This window comes from Miniopterus schreibersii, assembly GCF_964146895.1.
Source record: "Miniopterus schreibersii genome assembly, chromosome: 15".
Taxonomy (NCBI): Eukaryota; Metazoa; Chordata; class Mammalia; order Chiroptera; family Miniopteridae; genus Miniopterus; species Miniopterus schreibersii.
Genome location: NC_138115.1, coordinates 34,088,171 through 34,109,928, shown reverse-complemented (window position 1 = coordinate 34,109,928; position 21,758 = coordinate 34,088,171). Strand labels below are relative to the sequence as shown.

The following is a 21,758-nucleotide window of genomic DNA, read 5'->3' as shown; positions in this document are numbered from 1 at the left end:
TTTCCTCTCATTGTACTTTATTGGACTTTTTCAAATTGTTATCAGGAAGGCCATAATATAAACAATTAGTGTACCTTCCAGATATGGGAGCTGTAGTGGTGAATAAAATAGATACAGCCTTTGTATTCATAGAACTGACAATAGGGGTGATATAATATGTAATATGTGGTGACCTGGTAGGTAGTGATAAATGTTATAGGAAAAGTAAAGCTGGGTAATGGGATGAAGAGTAGGGGTGGGTGTTTGCTGAGTGTGATGCTGTAGTCATGAGTGACCTCACAAATAAGGTAACATTTGAGCTTGGACTTAAAAGCAGTGGAGGAGAGAGCCACGTGGATATCTGAGTGAAGTGTTTTGGAACCCAGGGAAGTAAAAAGGCCCCCTGTGGCAAGAACTTGCTGGGCACATTTGAGGAACTATAAAGAGGCCATTAGGGCTGGCTGGAGGGCTTGAGTGGCCAGGGGGAGAGTTGTAGGATAAAAGATCAAAGCAATAGCTAGGGGCAAGATCACATAGAGTTTTGTGAAGTTTTTTATTTCATTCTGAGTGAAATGAGAAGCCATTGGAAAGTTTTGAGCAGAGATGAGACTTGAGCTGAGTTAAATTGTAAATGGATCACTCAGGCTACTATGAGCAAATAGACAGTAGATGGCCAGGTTGGTTGGAAATAGGGAGACCTAAGGAGGAAATAAAATCATCCATGCCAGGGTTGGCAGTGACCTGAATCAGGGAGACTGGTACAGAATAGTTTGACTCTTGATTTTATTTTGAAGGTAGACTCGATAAGATTTGCCAGTGGATTAGATACTCCAGGAAAAGCATTTTGCGTGACTGTATTTTGAACAGATATCTGAATGATATTAATTGGCAGAGTATTCTGAGCAAAGGAAATGGGGATGTGCATAAACCTAAAGTGAGGGGGGAGGGATAGATTGATATCGATTGCCTCCCATGCTCATCCCAGCTAGGGATCGAACCTGCAATCTGGGTATGTGCTCTGATGAGGAATCAAACCCTCAGCCTTTTGTTGTATGGGACTACTCTCTGAGCAGCTGAGTCATACCAGCCAGGGTGATGAGTGTACTTTTGTTTAAGGGATAGAAAGATATTCTTTGTAGACTGAGTATACTGAGGGAAGGGGACATTGGAAACAGAGGGTTAAACATGGATTGAGGGCTTCTTAACAGAGTTTGCATTTTATGCTAAGTATGTTGACACACGATTTACAATGGGGAAAAAAATCTCATTGGATATTGTGTAGTAACAGATTATAGGAGGTGGATATGTTCAGCTGATTTTAGCTAGCAGTAACAGAAAATCTCAATTGGGTTATACAGTAGGATTTTATTATTACCTATAGCAAAAAGGCTAGAGGTAAGGTGAATCTAGGATTGATTAATCTGCTGAATTTAAGAGTATACATCTTTGTTGGGAGAAAAACCTCTAGAAGCCCCTGTGCGACTTTTATTCACATTGACTGGCTCATTCCAACCAGTCCAGTGCAAGAAATTGGGACCATCATGATTGACTTAGACCAATTACGACTCATCCCCTGGCTATCTCTATGGGAACATGTGGCCTGAACAAAATTTGGATTTTGTTGGAAAGGCAATCAAGAGTGTTTACAACAGCAAGGAAGAATGGAAGCTGAGAGACTAGAGTGTACTGCGACTTTAGGTGAGAGATGAAGGCTAGGATCATGGTTTCAGGAGCTCATATTCCAGAGGTGAAGCAAATACTTGAATAAAAAATATTATCTCTCTACTAAAGTTTCCCATTAGTACAGATGTTGTACTAATGGTGTCAACAGAAAGGTAGAGCAAACAGTTCTTCACATTCCAACTACTGGCATTTATTGATTGATATTGTCATGCAGGCTCCTGTGGGACATAACAGTGAGGGAAATGATGCTCTAAAATACCACAGTGAAAGTGGAAGAAAGGCTGGGTGTTCAAATTATGTATAGGATTTAGAAAAGTGGATAAGAAAGACCCCATCAGGAGCAAAAGAGGTATAAAGCTGGAGGGAGGAAAGTATAAAGGTTTTTATGTAATAAGCTACTTCGACTAGACAGGATCAGAAGATGTTCTTAGCTGTTGGCCTTCTCCCAGTGACGTCATTTGGTACTGTAGAGATTGGTGTAATGGGAATCTATAGCATTTGGGGATTAAATCATTCACATTTTTGACTTTTTGATAGTGATTCCAAAGGTCCAGTGTGACTTACTCATAAATGATCATTTTGTTGAAGCTTGCATCCACAGCTTATTTGTTATTTTCTCTTCTCACTAGATACCCATTTACTCTCAGATGGTGATTTGGGAAGGCACATATACCTTGCAACTCTAAAGGGTCTATTTATAATCCTAGATTTTAAAAAAGATTGCATGGGAGAAAAGTCAACTAGAATGCTTTGTATTACATTATAGTTAACAATAAAAAACTTTTTAAAAAATTTATCTTCATTGTTTAAAGTATTACAGTTGTTCTCCTTTTTTCCCCCATTGACCCCTCTCCATCCCCCCAACATTCACCACACTATTGTCTGTGTCCATGAATTGTGCATAACAATAAAAACTTCATCCTATAAATCCTGGTTTAATTTTTCTTAGGACATTTATTAAGTTATTGTTATATCATTTGACATAGTTTTGCCACTAATAATTGTGACCTTGAATAAGTTACTTAATTTCTCTGTTTTGATTACCATTAAAGGGGATAACAGCATCTACACACAATTGTGAGGTTTAAATGCACTTATATGTAAAGTGCCTAAACAGTTCCCACTTCCTTAAAAATGCTGCTTTTGCTGTTATTATTATTATTAAATTAAAAGTACTATCTTTAATGATGGCCAAGGGATAAATGTAATATCCACATGGGCTTTTAGAAGGATCTCCCCACATTTGGCCATATGCCTCTGAAAACACCTCAGGCCTCCCCGGGTTCGCACCAAAGGGAAGTTTTTTGACAAAATGTTTGATTTGATTTGATACTTATATGAACAGCAACCATTTGTTTCTTTCCTTAGTACCATTTTCAGTTTAACATAAATGGCCAAGTTATTATTACTTTTTCTCTTTTCAATGTTGCTCATTCTCCCTGAATTCCTAATTGCTTATTGCAGTTACTTTGATTTTATGAAAACCCAACTGAATGGGTTAATAGCTAAAGGTTGTATCTATACAAAATAAGGACAGTACAATTGGAAAGAGTATTTTCGTGGCTGTATAATGACAAAAACTTTAGTTGCTGGGCTGAGCTACTTTGCCAATTTTTGATCTTGAGCATCTGTTCATGAGGAATTGGAAGGCATATAAGGCTACACTGCAGAGAGCTTTTTGTTAGGCCACAGTAACTCTGTAATGCTTGATTGTCTCTTGGTTCATATGGTCCCAGCTACCACTTTCTAGGAATTTATAGATTTGAATACTGAAAGTCCAAATATATTTTTATTTTGTAATATAAAATAGTTAAGCCCACCTGTAAACTTTCATATAACGTACATATTTCTGATTAGATATATTGTTTATGAATCTAGTATTTTTATAGTGGATTGTTTACCTTAAGCATCTTCTTCTGATAGCCCGGAAATTGTAAGGATAAATTTGTTTTAATTTTCTTAAAGTCATTATGCTTAGTATGTAGACCCTTATTGTAGTTCTATGCCTCTTTAATAGACAACTCTTAAGTAGTACAATTGTGTGGTTGGTAAAAATGAATTAGGGTTTCAGGATTTTACCAATGGGTGATATTTAATATTGAATGACATGTATGAAGACAAATGCTTTTATATATAATTTATTTGGCATTGTAAATGCATTTATCTTGTGAGAAACAGACCCCCTGTTGTCAGATGAAGTATTCTGGAAAGGTTTGGAGTAAATAAATAATAAAACTACTTTGATATACAATCTAACCAATATTAAATATTAAGACTTTCAGATGATTGATTTTAATACTTAATTAACTTATTTAAAGTCCAATGTAACCCTCTTGCATTAAAGATTGGCAGAATTAAAAAATGGAACTGAATTCTTCTTTGTTTTCTTTCCCACTTCCCCCCACCACCCTTCTCTTCCTCCCTTCCCTTCTCCCCCTTCCTCACTTTCTTTCCTTTTCTTCCTTCCTCCTTTCCTTTCTCCTTTTCTCCCTTATAATTAAAACTTTAGAACATCATTATTTCCACAAATTTACCTCTTGGTTGCCAACATTTCTAAAATAAAGAGTTTTGTCAGTTCTATAATGTTCAATTACTCTCTCTTAATTGTGAAAATATAGCTTCTATCAGAGTGTCTAGCTTTTAGAGCCAAGATGTCATATTTTAGGCTATATACCCATCATGGTAAATGCATGCTACCTGTAACAAATACTTATTCATGCTATATCCTCTCTCCCTTTTATATTCGTGCTCTGGAAATGGTTCATTTAAGCTCTTTGATATGCTTTTCTTATAAGAGATATCTTTATGTAAAGTAATATTACTCTGTCATTTGTGTTAGACTTTAAGTTTGCCGTCAGTCAAGAATTTAAATGAATGAAGTATGCTTTATGAGCTCTGAATATGGATGTCTTTAGAAGACACAATTCAGAATGCTAATTCTTTGACTGTGTATTAGAAACAGTGAGAGAATGAATACAAGCTGAAATGCACAGAACTTCAGATTCAGGAGGAATACATTTTTTTCTAGAGGCTTTGATTATGTGATGCCATTTTAAAAGTGAAAATTTTATTCACCTAACCCATTTTGTCTGTACACTGCTAATAATTTGAAATTTTCGCGTAGAGACTTGTATTGCTTCAGTTTACATGAAAAATAATGCTGTTTTGAACTTTTATTTAATGTATGTTTAAACTGTTTTCTAAGCTTTAGTGCTAACTTTTACCCTTTCATTAAATAGTAACTATTTCATAAGACTTGCTTTTTTTCAGACAGATCACTTTTATCTTAAGATTTAATACTACAAGAACCAGATTTGTGAAGCTAATACAACTGTCCTTAGGATTAGCCTTGCATTTTAAATGGCAGTTTTAGCCTAATGTGCCAATTCCTATAGCCAGGATAGCAGTAAGACCATATTGCACAACCAATTTTGAGGTCTTTTTTGAATTTTGAGTTCATGTGAAGCAGGAACTGTTATTTATAGGAAGTATATCAAAGAAAGGGATATCTCCTTTCTCAGGTATTAGAAGGTATATTTCTGTGGTTCCTGAATTAGAAAAAATAAGGTTACATTTATTTAAAAAATTTTTTTTGAGTACATCTTTGTCAATTAGAAATTCTAGAGACAGCTTGGTATTATTTAAGAAACTGAAATCCATCAACTATGGATTTGAGTAGTCATTTACATTTTGGTCAGTATGTATTTTTCTCTCTATAAATCTAGATTCTGTGTGGAGAAGATTAAAGCATGTTAAGTATAGAAGTCTAAGTTTGTGATATAAATATAAAATGTAATATTTTAGGAGTTTCAACATGTTTATGCCATTTTGACTTTTACAGTGATTATCTTGAAATTTCATACCAAAAAATTTTCTTTAATTCTTTATTTGAAATTTTGTCAAATATTATCTTATGGTCTGATATTTATAAGTAAAATTTTATTCATAATAGTGATTAAAATAAATATAGATTCATTTGTTTAAAAACCTTTGATATTCTTCTTGGTAGTAGTCAGATATTTTCACTTGTAGGTGTAGTCACAAAACACAGATTGGAAAATTCTTAAGAAAATTACTACACATTTAAAAGCAACAGTATATTTTGATTTTATAAGATAATCAGTAGCAGTAACTAACACACCTTAAGTATTTTTTAATTCTAGAAAGCTAAAATGGCCCTTTGTATTTAAAGCAAAACAACAAAAAAAACAAAGCAGCACCTACTTAATATGTTACATTTGAACTAGATTATTATTTAAATCCATAATGAAAAGAAATTAACATTATCCAATTTTTTTCAACAGATTTCTTCATATTAACTCATTATTACTATTCAGCAAGTTGTCTTTATTTAATTGTAAAAGCATTTCAGTTATTCTGTTTTAATACATAGGCATAATACATTAGAATCTAGTGGATGTCTAAATGTATAGAATTATTGCAGACTGGTGTATTTGGTAAATTTTGTATTGTGGTTATTGAGTTTTACTGCAGACTTGTCAATTTATAAAGAATTATTATTAAAGCTGAAATCAAATGATTTCTTGAACCTAACTTTCTCCAAGGAGTCAAAAAACATTGAGTACCTTCGAGCATCTTACATAAATGTATAAATATTATCATAGTTTAGAGTATTTTATTTTAGCTATAGAAAGGTTTTTTTACATCCTTTAAAAAATACACTTTGATATGTTTGCTCATCATTTATCTGTTTCTCATAGAATATATAAAGTCCCTTTATTTGTATATTTTAGATATGTGAAGTTTGTAACAGTGAAATAATACTATAAAAATAAAATTACCGTAATGATATGAACACATGCTATGGGAGATTAAAGAACTGTTAAAGAAATCTGGTAGTTAACTTGGAATATGCATTTTCAAATGTTTACTCTTGTGTTTTAAGAGTATAACAAAATGTATAAAGAATATGAATCTTACATTAAAATAGTTGTCCATGGGCCAGATACAATTTTCAAATATGTTTAATTTGTTTCATAAAGTTCTTTTTTCTTAAAATTTGAATTATTTGCCAACACAAGGAAAGAGGCTTCACAGAAATTTCTGTATTTCTAGCTTGTCTTGGAAGGTTGAAGCAGAATAAAGGATGTTCCAATTATTCACAGACCCTGTCCTCTTATAGGCCCTGTTCTATAACTCGTCTATTTATCTCATTGACTAATGCGAGCCAAATGTAGTGTAGGCGTAAAGAATGTGAGTTCTGGATCGAATAGGACGGGTTCATATTCTGACTTCAACACTTATTAATTGTGTGACTAGGCAAATCACTCTGTGCCTCAGTTTTCTCTCTATATCTCAGTTTTCTCTTTGGTAAGATGAAAATGATGATGAAGATGCGACATAGAGTACTACATGAAGCACGAAGAGTGGTTTTTGTTGGCGTATATTCATTGCTCTGTAGTTGTTAACTATAATTACTGCCTTTTGCCTGGCCCTCTTAGGCATTCGAGTTGGTGATCCTTATTTCTCCCTAGAAAAGGACTTAGGGAGAATTTTACAGATTCTGTTTTAGAATCTATATTTTGCTATTCTCTACTAGATCATATTCCCCAGAATTCCTTCTGTATAGTATTAAATATCAAAATTTCAACTGAGTAAATTTGAAGATCAGTTTTATTCATTGATTCATAAGTTGGACAGCATCCCTTCCAGGAAATAGAGAGGAGCTCCCAGTTGCTGTACAGAAAGGCTTCTATAGGCAGAATGGGGAAAAGAGTAGATTGTTTCATATTTCATTAGTTTACCTATGCGGGACAGAAGGGGATTACTTACTGGGGATTGCCTCACTAGTGCTGACCAGGTAATTCCAGGTTGACCCGTTAAAGGTTACATTCCTGGGAGAAGCTGATACTGCAATTAGATTAGGTATTAAGTTTTAGTTTGCTGATATGGGGTTTAGCACAAGTGACTCCATTTTGGGCCTGCTGGTTCTTTTTTAACAATTTTAAGTATTCAGTATATGTTGATTGATTTGCACACAAGCAAATACTAACAGCTGTCTACATTTATGAGTTTAGGATTTACAGCTTTATAAATTCTTACTGTATGTTAGTGACAAAAGTTTTCTGCTTTCCCTAGTGTTGGTTTTGCTTAACCCTCTGCTTCTGTTAGTGTAGCTTGAAAGTCCAAAAATAATTTAATTTAAAAAATATTTGTGTAAATTGTACTTGCTTATAGACATAAGAATTGAGGAGGAAAATCTTCAAAATTATAAAAGGAAATATAGGTGGTATTTCTATAATCTTGCCTTTGTATGTATATCATCAGAGACAGAAACCATAAAAGAGATATAGATAAATTTGGGTGCATAAAAGTGAAAAAATTACTTACATCACGAAAGTGCCACATAATTTGAAGACACACACAGTCTGAGAAAAATATATATACCCTATGAAAAAGGTTTAACATCCTTAATATTGAAAGCATGCTTACAAATCATAAAGCCAATTATAATAATAAACTCCATCCACACAAGACAATAAACAAATGTCGGAGAAAACGTGCAAAGTCTTCAGTAATCTCACTAGTTACCAAGCAAATGCAATATAAAATTTGACTGTCACACTACCCCCCCAAAAAACCCCCAGGAATTACCCATTCCCATGTTTAATGAAGATCCATGGGAAATGAAATTTGCCAAAAACTTATCACAAAATCTTATTTTTAAAATATACACGTTTTGGTTCAGCAATTACACTTACAAGAATTTATCAGAAGACAATAATCATGAATGTGACACAGATATTACTAAAGATTCTTATTGTGAGGCTGTTTATAATGTTGAATAACTGAAAGCATCTTAATTGTTTACTAATAAGGAATTGGTTGCCTTAAATTATTATAGCTATATAATGGGGATGCATTACAAGTGATAATATATATTTTTTATGGGAAGGAAAACACTGTAATTTATATAATCAGTATGTTTAGCATGATGAATCACATTAAAAGTATATATATTTTAAATGCCCAGAAGAAAGGCAGGAAGGATATATAAAATAAACTGAAATGTTAACAGCAGTACTTTTAGCTAATACAATTATGAATGATTTTAGTTTGCTATATTTTCTATATCTTGAAAGTTTCTTTTATAAATGTATATTATTTTGGCAGTGAAGTAAAAGAATGTTACCAATGTGATAATTCTACTTACAATTCAACTTCTTGTGCAGTTTATTGACAGTGTGATTGAGCATTGAGGTAAAGGTTACCAGTGTATTTCAGGTTTCGGGAAAAATTGTTGACATGGAAATTTAGTTCACTTTTTCGATTCTTTGCGTATTCCTCCTACCGATGTGTAGTGAAGTCCCTGGAGCCTGTAGAAAATTTGTTAGTGTCTGTAATGCTCATTTAATGATTTAGTCTTATATTTATTCCCACAGCAGAAAGAAAGCATATTTATCTTTTTTCTTCTATATTTTTCATCTCCCAGGTCATCACTTTTGCTGACCCTGTCCAGTTTTCACAATGTATCATTCCTTATCTGAAACTAGCCATCCTCTGCAGCCAGAAGAACAAGAAGTGGGCATTGACCCCTTGTCAAGTTACTCAAACAAGACAGGAGGTGAGTTTTGTATGTAGAGACATTCTGCAGTTACAGTGAAATGTAGCAGAGGGCCTTCAGTTAGCTCTGCCTGCCTTATTTATGAAATTCTCTAGGTCAGGGGTGGGGAAGCTTTTTTCTGCCCGGGCCATTTGGATATTATAATATCATTCCCGGGCCATACAAAATTATCAACTTCAAAATTGGCTATGTAAAAACCTAGATTTATTCGAGTCCTGCCTGTGGTTGCCTTGGCAGGGCCAGACCAAATGATTTCGTGGGCCGGACATTCCCCACCCCTGCTGTGGGTGAAGCCAAGCAGGGCAACTTTGAAGAGCATTTCCCTGGGTCTGTATAGAGCATGCTGACAGAACTGAATACCACAAAAGGTCAACTTCCAATTATAGGCCAAAGCATTAGCCAAATATTTAATGTGCTGCCATTTGTTTTTAAAAAACATAAACTTAATTACTTTAGTATAAGGATGTTGAAATGCAAAGTGACTTTTGTCAAACTTCTTCTAAAGGAGTCTGAGCTTTTTGGTGTTGATTTCGCAGGGATTTTTTCCCTCTCCAGCAAGATGAGATTATTCCAGAATAAAAGACTTGCCTGAATCTCCTTTAAACAAAAATAATTGAAGTTTATGTTGTACTTTTGAAGATCTATGCATTGAAATTGTTAAAAGATAGATTGTTAAAAGATGAACTGTATTCAGGGCCTACCCCATAAAAATTGATCAGATGTGTATATATCAGAGCTCTGTATTATTTTCTCAGTATTAGTAATAATATGGTATCTTAGAAGGAAATGAGTTTGTGAGAATTCTTGAAGCTTTATCCTTATTTTTAACAAATTCACTAAGTGTTGGATAAAGTTGATTTATCGACTCAGGAAACTCCTTGTAATTTTTTACTCATGAAATACACGTATCAGGATTGTGAGATCTATTTTTAAAATCATAATTAGCCAAAGTAATTTACATTTGTTTTTGTATACTTCAAATACAATTTTTTTCTAAATTGAAATAAAGATCTGCCATTAACGCATATTTTGGGAATTTTAAAAATAATTGATTCCTTAAAGTGGCTATTTCTTTAATATACAAACTCTTGGCTTTGTGGAGTGTGTGTTATTGAAAATAACTTGCCATACAACTTATTTTTGTGATTTTATTTTTATATTTGCTTTTATTTAAAAGGTCTCAAAAAGAAATATGAAAAATTATTACTGTCCCATTTCAGTTTCAGCGTTTTAAAAATTTCAGTGGTAAGAATACTGCCTTCCCTAGTGATTTTTCTTAAATGCAATACCTGTAAGAATCACTCATAATTAAATAAGTCCAATTATTTTGCAAACCCTTATATCAGTGGATATTATGAACGTGAATATGTTTTTGTTACACATATATAAAATAGTTTCACCAAAATTTTCTGGCAAAAATGCTTATTTTAGAGCATTGAATTGTTGTTGTTGTTTTTTAAGTGCATATTTTTCTCTGGTCTAGTTCATTAACTATTGAGGCTTTTCTTTAAAAAAAAAAAATACTGGTTAAAAAACATTTTAAATTAATTTTATCCTTTATTGTTGCAGGAATGAGTAGTTACCTTTACTGAAAAGGCTTTTCGTTTATATCCTAGCCTAACATTTCTATGACATACAAAGTTATTAGGACTGAATTGATGTTTAAAAGTGCCATTAATTCATTTACCCCAAATGTTCATTAACAATGTAAATGTATGCTGATGTTCTATGAGACAAGGAAGTGACTAATGACTCTTCCAACTAACAACACTTAAAATGAATAGAAACTTCAGATAGCTAATCTTGAAGTAATCAAGACCCTCATTCAGCTTGGCATCTCTGTATGCTCTAAAACAGCTGTCAACTGTTAAAAATATATACAAAACACACATACGCACATGCACATGCAGAAAGAAAGATATGTAAATATCTAGTTCTTCAAAGCCATAAAGGTTACTAACCGTAGTGGGTTTTGCACATTGTATATGTAAATATTTTATATAAAGCATCTATTTCATCTTTTTAGATTTATTTCCCTTTTGCAGAAAAACGTGTGCTGCATTTTAATGGGGTTGTCATGTTTACTTGAAAAATCATCACCTTTCTAGTATGTTTGTTTATTTTAATATATGTCTTTCATGGGGTTCTCCATGTATTTGAAGCCTTTTGAACATTTTTCCCATAAGGGAATTTGTGGATGATTCATTTTCTAAGTAGTCAAATATTGGACTTTAATCAATGGTTTCCCTGTGTAGGATTCATGTTTTTCTTCTTAATTCCTGTTATAGATTCCATAAGTAAACAAATAAGTCTTTAATTTCTCAAATCTAAATATAAACATTTATAAAGAAAAAGTACATTATTGAATTAAATGATTTTGAGTATTCTGGAAAGCATTAGCAAAAATAGCCACATAATAGGAATGATAGTGAGAAAACTGCATACCATTGGTTTATTTTCATGGGTGGTTGAGGAAAGTGAGTGAGGTTGGAAAAAAGAACTGTTTGGATATATACATGCAAAATCTTAGGGCATATATTCCATGCCAATTAAACTTTTAACTGGTTGAATTGCCTTTTCAAATAGAGAATAGCGTAGCGAGTATGACATTTTCTCTGCGACCTATTAAATTTCGTTATATACATAAATTAAATTACAAGATCTTTGAACAAAGGGTATTAATTAATAATTGACAGGTTACTTGTAGTTCAACTGAAACCATAAAAAAGCAAAATGTTTGTTTAACTGTTAATGATTATTCATTCTTAGCATGTAACTTTCAGTGATGATCAATTGAAAGAAAAAAGTAATAATTTTACTTTAAACTGAAAACAGTAGTATTAAGGTTTAAGGAAACTTAACCTATTAATAAAATAACATTCCTGGAATGACTAGTTGTTTCCACAGCTTATAAAAGATTGGAATGCTGCTCATGATGAAAGAACATTTTCCTCTATTAGGTATCTTTTGAGAATAGCATTTTGTTACATATTGCTGGTGTTTTTAGCTTCAATTTTATATGTCTTACTTACAGCTTTTATAGTATTTAGATAATTAGTACTTAATGTAATACCTTTTTATATAATGTCTGTTTCAAAGCTTTCTTTCTATCTTCATGTATAAAATATTTAGTAACCTACTTTAAAAAAATCTAAGATGTTCTGAATATTCCTGCCTACTCCATTTTGTCTCTTGTAATTTTGTTTTTGTCCCAGATCTTCCTTTCTTTCTGTTATAATATCATAGAATTTTAGAACTAGAAGAGAGTGCCTGGCTTTACTGATGAATAAATTGGTAATAATTAAAATAGTTCACTGAAGTTGATATAATAAAATTATGCTTTTCTGTTATGATTTTTAGTATTAAGATTGTATTGTTTTCCATATTGTAGAAATGGATTTAGATTTGAGTAAGAGACATATTTGTTCTGCTGAAGATACCTGGCCAAAGTATAGCATACTGTCTGAATCATTTTACTCACCTTAAACCCTGCCCTTGATCTCATTGGCTGGAGTCATCTTAGTGAGGGAGAAAAAAAAAGTCCTTTTCCTGATTTACAGCTCTTCCGTTGACTAATAATCAAATTCAAACTCTGGACCATGACATTTATGGTTATCCTGCGAAAGGTTCTAGAAAATAGATGCTTCCACTAGACAGTCATTGTGACTATGACGAACATGGTGCTTTTTGCAATCTCCCAAGAATCCATAGTCTTGAGTGTGTACTCTATATTTCCAATAACGAATTGCGTGCTCTATACTAACTCTGCATGAGCAATAAAGGGAAATGTTACGGTAGTAATTGAAAAAGTTAAAATCAATGAAAGAGGAGTCCTGAGGTCTTGGAAATTTGGAGGTATGCAGTCTAGAGCCAAGATGGAGTGATTTATAGACAGAGGGTCATTATTTTCATTATAATAATAGGGAAGGGAAAAAGAAGATGTTTAGGTACAGTAAGTTCATTAGTTCAGTGGCAGAGAGTTCCATGAAATATCACTGATGCTTTAATCTCTTTTTTGATAAATTAGGATGAGGTAGTTTGCTGAAAGTGAGTGATAAGATATAGCATTTGAAGATTTGTGGAGAGTGACAAAGATTAGCCTGAGTTGATAAAGAATGCATAACCTTGGGAGCCAAATTTAGATTAGACATCCTAATTTATAGGTGACACAAACTTGTAAACTTGGATGATTATGGCCAGCAGAATTCAGCATCTAGGATTTAGCCACAAAGTGAAACAGGCAGGAGTTTATCAGCAGAGTATAATAAGTAGACTAGTAGACAAGGAAGTTGATGGTGAAAGAATTAATTGATGGTTTGAGAATTTAAGGAAGCTTGCTATCATGCAATGGCATTCTCAGAGGGCAGAGTAGAAAGCTTTGGAAGGGACGAAGTCAGGAGGTGAAGTGTAGAGTAGTATGCTGATGAGAATTATGAAGGGGATATGGGAACAGTGTATAAGTGTTTGATAGGTACATTAATTCAGTGGAACATTGTTTAGTGGTAGCCAGTAAACTAGCTCAATACCTTCATTAATTCTATGTAATGATTTGGAATCTACTTTGATTTGGATAGGTTTAGGTTTGAAGTCTCTTTTTATTTTAAATATTTTATTTTTTGAGAGCAGATTGAGATTCACAGCCAGATTAAGAGGAAGGTACAGATTTCCCATATACCCTCCCCCATTATCAACATTCCCCACCAGAGTGTTTCATTTGTTAGAATTGATGAACCTACATTGATACATCATAATCACTCAAAAGACCATAGTTTACATTAGGGTTCACTCTTGATGTACATTCTATAGGTTTGGACATATGTGTCAGAATGTATTGATTATTATAAGCATTCTACAGGGTATTTTTACAAAATTCTCTGTGCTCTGCCAGTTTTTCTTCTCTCCCCTATCCCCTTCCCTTAACCCCTGGCAACCACTAATCTTTTTATTATCTGCATAGTTTTGCAAGAAGTATTTTTTTAATGAAACGTACTCCCTAGATATCAGAAAAAAAGGCAGTTTAGATAGATGAAAAACTATAAGTAATGCTATAAAGTCATCAAGGAAAACAGTAGCTTTGTTGAAGATAAAGATTGTAAAGTAAGTGAGAGAGTGACTTGGAAATTCTTAAATGACAGTAACAAAGATTTAAAAAAGGATGGTTTTGCCTGTCCTGCGTGGCTCAGCTGTTGAGCATCGACCTATGATCCAGGAGATCAAGGTTCTATTCCCCGTCAGGGCACATGCCCGGGTTTAGGGCTTGATCCCAGTAGGGAATGTGCAGGAGGCAGCCAATCAATGACTCTCATTGATGTTTCTCTCTCTCCCTCTCCCTTCCTCTCTCTGAAATCAATAAAGATATATTAAAAATAATTTTAAAAGTATGGTTTTTAAAATGCCTCCTTAAAAGCAGATTTTAAGTGGTATGACAGTAAGTAGAAATGAAATCAGAGAACAATCAACATGCCATGCCCAGTTCTTCTAAATTAAACTGTTCAAAAGAAAGTTGGAAATGAGAGACTTCAGTTTGAAAGACCATGAATTAGAGATCTGAGTCATTCTTCAGAGATGTCAGTTCAAAGTAAAAGATAAGAAACCCAAAGAAAGTGAAAGGAGAAAGCTGAGGATTGATTTGTAGGAATTCTCCATAATTAGAAATTAGATAATTAGAAATTCGATAGAGTATTTTTAAAATATTGAAAGAATAGTGAAAATAGGGGAAAGATGGGAGGAGCACCAAAGTTATAGAAGCTACAGATACGAGAGCTTCCAGAAGGTCCAAAGTGGTCAGTGCTTCAAGGATTGCGTAGGTAGAGTAAAAAAGAAAATATGTGATTCAGTGATTGGTAGAGTATTGATGATCTATAATTAGTGGTTAAGCCATTTTCAGAATACTACTAACTCACTTGAATGGATGGAATTGAACTCAAAATCTGATTCAGAATTATCATAAAAAGATAGTGGTTAAATATCAATGATAAACAATTTAAATGAGGAGGAAGGTTAACTTACTCTTTCATATCAGATTTGGATGGAGCTTTGAGAATGCATTTTGCCCTAATAATATACGATTAATATGAGCTCCAGTATTTTTCATTCTTAACTTGTATTTTATGAGAATTGAAAATAAGTTAAATTAGTTTGCCATCACTATACTTTTGCTATAATCAAATAGATGTTTTGAAGTAAGAAGTTTCTTCCATGTTATACTTTACTCGAGTTTAACTGTACTGCTCTTGAATCCCCTGTGAGCAATATAGGAAAACACAAGGGAAGAAACATTATGTTAGCTTCAAGCTGTTTTAGTTTCACATTTTAAGAAAATATGAATTTTTAAATGGAAGAAATTAAGAAGCTAGTAAATCATAAAAATTGTAATATCTCGTTATTTATTTTAAATGGTCATTTTCTTTTATTACATCTTTAGTATTAAAAATATAATTTTCTTGAGTTTTTGGAAATTATCTGATAATTCTACTGTTTGGTAATTACTATATTTCTATAAATTACAGTGATTGTCTTTTCTGAACTTACAAATCTATTCAGTTTTAGTCAGAAAAACCACCCATTAGCCTTGATTTATCAATAAATAGTGAGAATTTACTTTTACTCACTCAAGTCATGTATAAGGCAATGTGTGAGCCAGATAATCGTTTATATTATGGGAATATGTGTAATTAAGTAATAATTCTCCTACCTTACCTGCCCCCCGCTTTCTTCTTCTTCCAAATGTAAAGAAACTTAATGCACTTGGCTTCCTTACATTTTTGTTTAGTGACAGTTTTAATAGACTATCACTGATTTTGACCAAGTTTAGAACAACACTACTGTCAATTTGAATCTTTAATCAGACTTGTGAATAGATCTGTTTTATGGAACTTAAAGATGTTTAATCAGACATGTTGGCATGATGGTTAAGAAATTTCAGGGATACTCAGTAAGTGAATAGAGATGATAGAGGCATGTATACTTTATCACACATGGTAAAGGTCAGGTCACAGAACAGGTAGGTGTTCATTCATTCCTTCAAAAACATTTATTGATTATCTAGGATCTGGGGTTAGACTATTAAGCAAATAGATCAAGTGCTTTCTTTCAATGTAATTCATATTTTAGCTTGAAATAGTAAGAAAATGAAAAAAGTACAGAAATAAGAAAAAATATGAGAGAGTGATAAATACTAGGCAAAGAGTTAACATAGGGTAATATTATGATGAGTGACAGGGTGAAAATTTAGATTTTCATGGAAGATCTCTCTGAGAAGGTGATATGTCAGCTAGATGTGGATGACACATGAGGAGAAGGAGCCCAGCATGGAAAGATGGTGAGAGGGAGAGAGAGACAGGCAGACAGAGACAGAAATGGAAAGGAGGAAACACCAGTCCACAAGAAGGAAAGAGTTTGTATAAAGGAAATATGTAGGATAGGAAAAGGCCTATCATGCTCAAGGACCTGAAGGAACTCATTGTGGCTGAGGCACTGTGGGTGACAGTGAAATAGCACAGGATGGGCCTAGTAGACTGGCGCCAGGTTATGAGGTCTTTGTAAATCAGGCCGAGGAGTACAGATTTTATTCTGAATACAGAGAGTTAACAGCCTGTATTGCTAGTCTCCGTTGAACTTATAGTTTCTTCTCAAGAACTTACAGAAACTTCTCAGGAAGTTTCTTCTCATAACTTTTTAAATGTATATCTTGATGTATTGATACTAGGCATCTAATAAGTAATGCCTAATTTACACCGAGTTGTAGTAGTGTTTTAATTTATTTTCATGTTGCAGTTCTCTGTACCAATCTTTGTTTCTTCATTCTCAACATTTTTAACTCTTTATAATAGTAATTTGTGTGAGTATGTGTGAGACTTTTGGTGGGGGGCATATAATCATTATTTTCCCTTTGCTGATGTAATGTAAAATTTGCTCCTCTAGGACATATTAGAACAATGTATTTAATGCTCTTCAATTTAATTTGCTAGTATCACAATTAATACAATTAAGGTCACTTGAAATGAAACTATTAACAAATTGAGTAATTTACTTTAACAATGTCAATGTGTTCTCACAATTACATTTGCTTAATGAGTGTACAGGCTATTATTTAATAGCATACTTCACATAGAAAAATGTAATAATGCATTCTTGTTCCTTATAGCAGACAGAAAGAAACTTTTAATGGACTGAGTGATTTGGGGGAAGGGCTGCTAGATATAAAGTGATAGAACAGAAAGTAGAAAGCCAGAAAGCTAAGCCTTTAAGAATGTAAAGAAAACAAATACTTTTCTTGGTAGTTACCAATACATGTCCTGTTTGTTATTGTATAAATAGTATTGGAAACTTTTAATGGTAGTTGGTGAAGGGAACATAGATTCTGGAAAATTATAAGTGTTCAATTTTATCTGGATTTTTACTTAATATATCAATAATATTTTAATTTTTGAAAATCATCCTAATGGAGGGGAATAGAATGGCGTGGCATATAAAAATGGTAGGAAGCAAAAAAATTTGGATTCTTGCACTGGCCTTTTTTTTCTTAATACTGTATATATATTTTAGTATGGATAATTCTTACCAAGAATTCATTTTCATAGCCAGTGTAAAAGCTCTGTTGAGATCAGAAAACCCAGGGAGGAATACATGGTTACATTTCTGTTTCTATGTATGCAGAGGAAGGGGAAGGAGATGAATTGTCATAGACCATAATTAATAAGATCTGCTGTTCTCTGTAAACATGAGAGCAAGATTTACTATCATGTAATCAAGTGGAGATTTTATGTGGAAGGGAGATAAATTTAATCTAGATAATTCGGTACTCTACCTTTAAAAATTCTTTTTTTTCCCTGCTAATTTGATTGATTGGTTTCAGTTTATATTGCTTCCATCCTGTTCTCCTTTTCCCCTTTGGTTAATGACAAAAATTCCTAAAGTTGCAGGAAAGAAAAAAAAGGAAGCAGACATAAGAATAATTAGGTAATAAATATTTAAATGTAAAATAGAAGAAGCTTAGAGAATCCACAGACTTTGAAATATTAACTGTATCTCTCATTTCTAGAAAAGAGGTTCATACGAGTGTATTTAGTTTTTTAATACTTTTTTGGAAGCTATGTTTTATTGGATTTATTTTATTATTTTATTTGTTTCATCGCCATTTATCTCCTCTGTGCCCTCCTCCAACTCCAACCCCCCCATCACCACACTACTGTCCATGTCCTTGAGTTCTCTGTGTTTTTCTTCTTATTTGCTCATTCTGCGCCCCCCCCACCACCACCACCAGAGCTCTCTGCCTTTATCTGTGAATCTGTCTCTACTTTGCTTGGTAGTTCAGTGTGTGTTTATTAAATTCCATGTGAGTGAAATCACGTGGTACTTATCTTTCTCTGACTAGCTTATTTCACTTAGCATAATGTTCTCCAGGTCTATCCAGACTGTGTCATAAAGGGTAAAATTTGCTTCCTTTTTACGGCAGAGTAGTATTCCATTGTGTAAATGTACCGTAGCTTTTTTATCCACTCATCTACTGATGAACACTTGGGCCTGCTATGTTTTGCAACAACCCCTCCACTGACTTTCATTGTGTATCCCAAATTCTGAGTTCATTCTACCAGGTTGATCATATATCAGATGAATCAGAATTGGGTAATTTACTAGAATAACAATCTACTTAGTAATAGTAGAAAACTAGTTTAGGTAATTCTTAAAATAGCATTTTGAGTTAAGCATAGGTCAATTCTTATTTAGGTAGTTACTGCCTGTGCTCTAATAAGCAGTTCTCCTTTGGCCCTGATTTGATTTTCATTATATCTGGTCTCTCAATCCTATCTTGAATTTTAAAATGATTTGTCTATAGATTCCTTAGCCTATCTTATAGAAATGTAGAACAATAACTAGAATCTGATTATTTAAAAACTTGATCTTTAAAATGTAATAGATTTTTAAAAAGACATTGATTTCTTTTATCAAAGAAGGCCAGCTGTAAGAAGTAAATTGCTTTCTTCCAAATCTTGCTTGTATGTGACCTTCATTCTTAGCTCTCTTTCTATCTTGAGAGTAAGAAATTCCCTAAAACTTTTTGAAATAACATTATTTGCCCTCAAAGTGTTTAATCTATGTCAAGTCTGAGGGTTGGTTCAACTGCATGTCCAGTTGATAGTATTTCAGAAGTACCTTCCCAAGCATATAGAGCAGCCTATGTTTTCTTGGATTAAGTGAAACTTTAGAGTAGCTCTAAAAGGCTTTCACAGTCTGGTTCTAAGCATTTTTTCAGTCACTTTCCAGTGTAACTAGACAGGATTTCACTATTAAAATTTAAGAGCCACCCAGAATAGTCAACACAACAATGAGGGAGAACAATCTTTGGAAGACTGAGACCACCTGACTTAAGAATGAAGAGCCTAGAAATAGACCCATGTAATTATGGTAAATGATCTTAACAAAGGAACAAAGGCAATTGAGTGGAGAATGGATACTCTTTTCAACAAACTATGCTGGCACAACTGGATATCCACATGAAAAAAAAAAAAAAATCTAGATACATATCTGATTTATACCTTTCACAAAAATTAACTCAAAATGGATCATAGACCTAAATGTAGAATACAAAACTATAAACTTCCTAGAAGGTGACATAGGAGAAAATCTTGGTGACCTTGCATTTGGTGATGACATTTTAGTTTTAGTTTCAAAAGCATGATCCATGCAAGAAAAATTTGATGAGTTGAACTTCATTAAAACTGCTGAAACCTTTTTCTCTTTGAAAGACACTATTAAGAGAATGAAAGACAAGCCACAGACTGGGAGAAAAATCTTTGCAAAACATATCTGATGTAGGATTCTGATATCTAAAATAAGCAAAGAACTTTTATAACTCAGTAAGAAAACAAACAACCTAATTTTAAAAATGGGCAGAATATCAGAACAGAAACCTCATCAAAGAAGATATACAGATGGCAAATAAGCATAGGAAAAGCAGTTCAGTATCATAGGACATCAGGGAATTGCAAATTAAAATCAGTTACCACTATACACCTATTGGAATGACTAAGATCCAAAACACTGCCAGTACCAAATGCCAGTTGGGATGTGGAGCAACAGGAGCTCTCAACCACTGCTGGTGGGAATACAAAGTGGCATAGCCTCTTTGGAAGACAGTATGACTTATTTATTTATTTATTTATTTATTTATTTATTTATTTATTTATTTATTTATTTATTTATTTAACAAAACAAAGCATACTCTTACCGTGTGATCCAGCATTTGCACTCTTTGGTATTTACCCAAATGAGTTGAAAACGTATGTCCACACTTAAACCTTCACACAGTGTTGATATCAGCTTTTTCATGATTGACAAAACTCAGAAGCAGCCAAGGTGTTCTTAAGTAGGTGAATGGATAGACAAACTGGTACTTGTGTATAATGGAATTATTATTCAGTGATAAAAATAAATGAACTATTAAGCCACAGAAAGACAAGGAGGAACCTAATATGCACATTGCTAAGGGAAAGAAGCCAATCTGTAAAGGCTACATAACATGATCCAATGATAGATATTCTGTAAAGGGTAAAAACTGTGGAGATACTAAAAAGATCAGTGGTGGTCACTAGTGGTGTGGTGGGGAAGTAGGGAAGGATGAATAGGTGGGGTGCAGGGGATCTTTATTCTTTATGATACTGTCATGGTGGATATATGTCATTATACAGTTGTCAAAACCCATAGAATGTACAACCCATAAAATGAACAACACAAAGACTAAACCCTAATGTAAATGATGGACTTTAGTTAATAATGCATCTCTATTGATGGATCAATGTAACCAATGTACCACACATAAGCTAAGTGGAAACTATGTATGTGATCATTGGGGATGATGGTTGGATATGTGGGAGGGTGGACTCTTCACTTTCTGCTCAGTTTTTTTAAAATCCTAAAACACCTCTAAAAAATAAAGTTTGTAAATTAAAAAAAAAAAAAAGACCCCAGAGTTCCTCTTCCATTGATTTTTACTTATCCAAGTAAGTGGTACCATGCCTTTTGCCTTCAATCATCATGCCACTTTAATATAGAGCACACACTTAGTTCATTTGAAATATACAGAATACTCAAGACTAGGGACTTTTGAAATGACAGATTATAAAAAGAGAAAAGTGTGCTATATTCACTGCTCATGACATCTCTCAATTAAGTTAACTTTAGACCTTTTTAGTTTATAGTAGTTCTCTGTTTCACTCCTGGAATAGGCTGAATTCTCTTATAATTGAATACTGTGGGTAGTCTTTCCCATCAACATTACCTACTACCAATCTAATCCTTCATTTAACAATTTTTAAAATCATTCTCTCTTTAATTAGTGAGTAAAACCTTTTTTTGTATGACCAATCCTTGATTTTACATTAGAAATATTCTCATAATCACTTTTTCTTTGATTTTGAATAGCCTGGTTACTTATATATGACATTGTAAAGGAGAAGTCTTAATACATCTCAGATGCCAATCTGAGATCAAGTTTTTAAACTGTTCTAGA

At 33.2% G+C, this 21,758-nt stretch overlaps 1 protein-coding gene across 8 annotated transcripts in view; it reads left to right on the top strand.

Moving 5' to 3' along the window:
- The window catches only part of TBC1D5 (TBC1 domain family member 5), a 361,094-nt gene that overhangs the window by 117,957 nt on the left and 221,379 nt on the right, over positions 1 to 21,758 (top strand). For all 8 annotated transcript variants that reach the window (XM_081159844.1, XM_081159851.1, XM_081159850.1 and 5 more), the window contains one exon: positions 9,116 to 9,247. In XM_081159844.1, coding sequence (XP_081015970.1) covers positions 9,151 to 9,247 — 97 coding nt within the window. In that variant the 5' untranslated portion in view covers positions 9,116 to 9,150. The remainder of the gene's footprint in view (positions 1 to 9,115; positions 9,248 to 21,758) is intronic.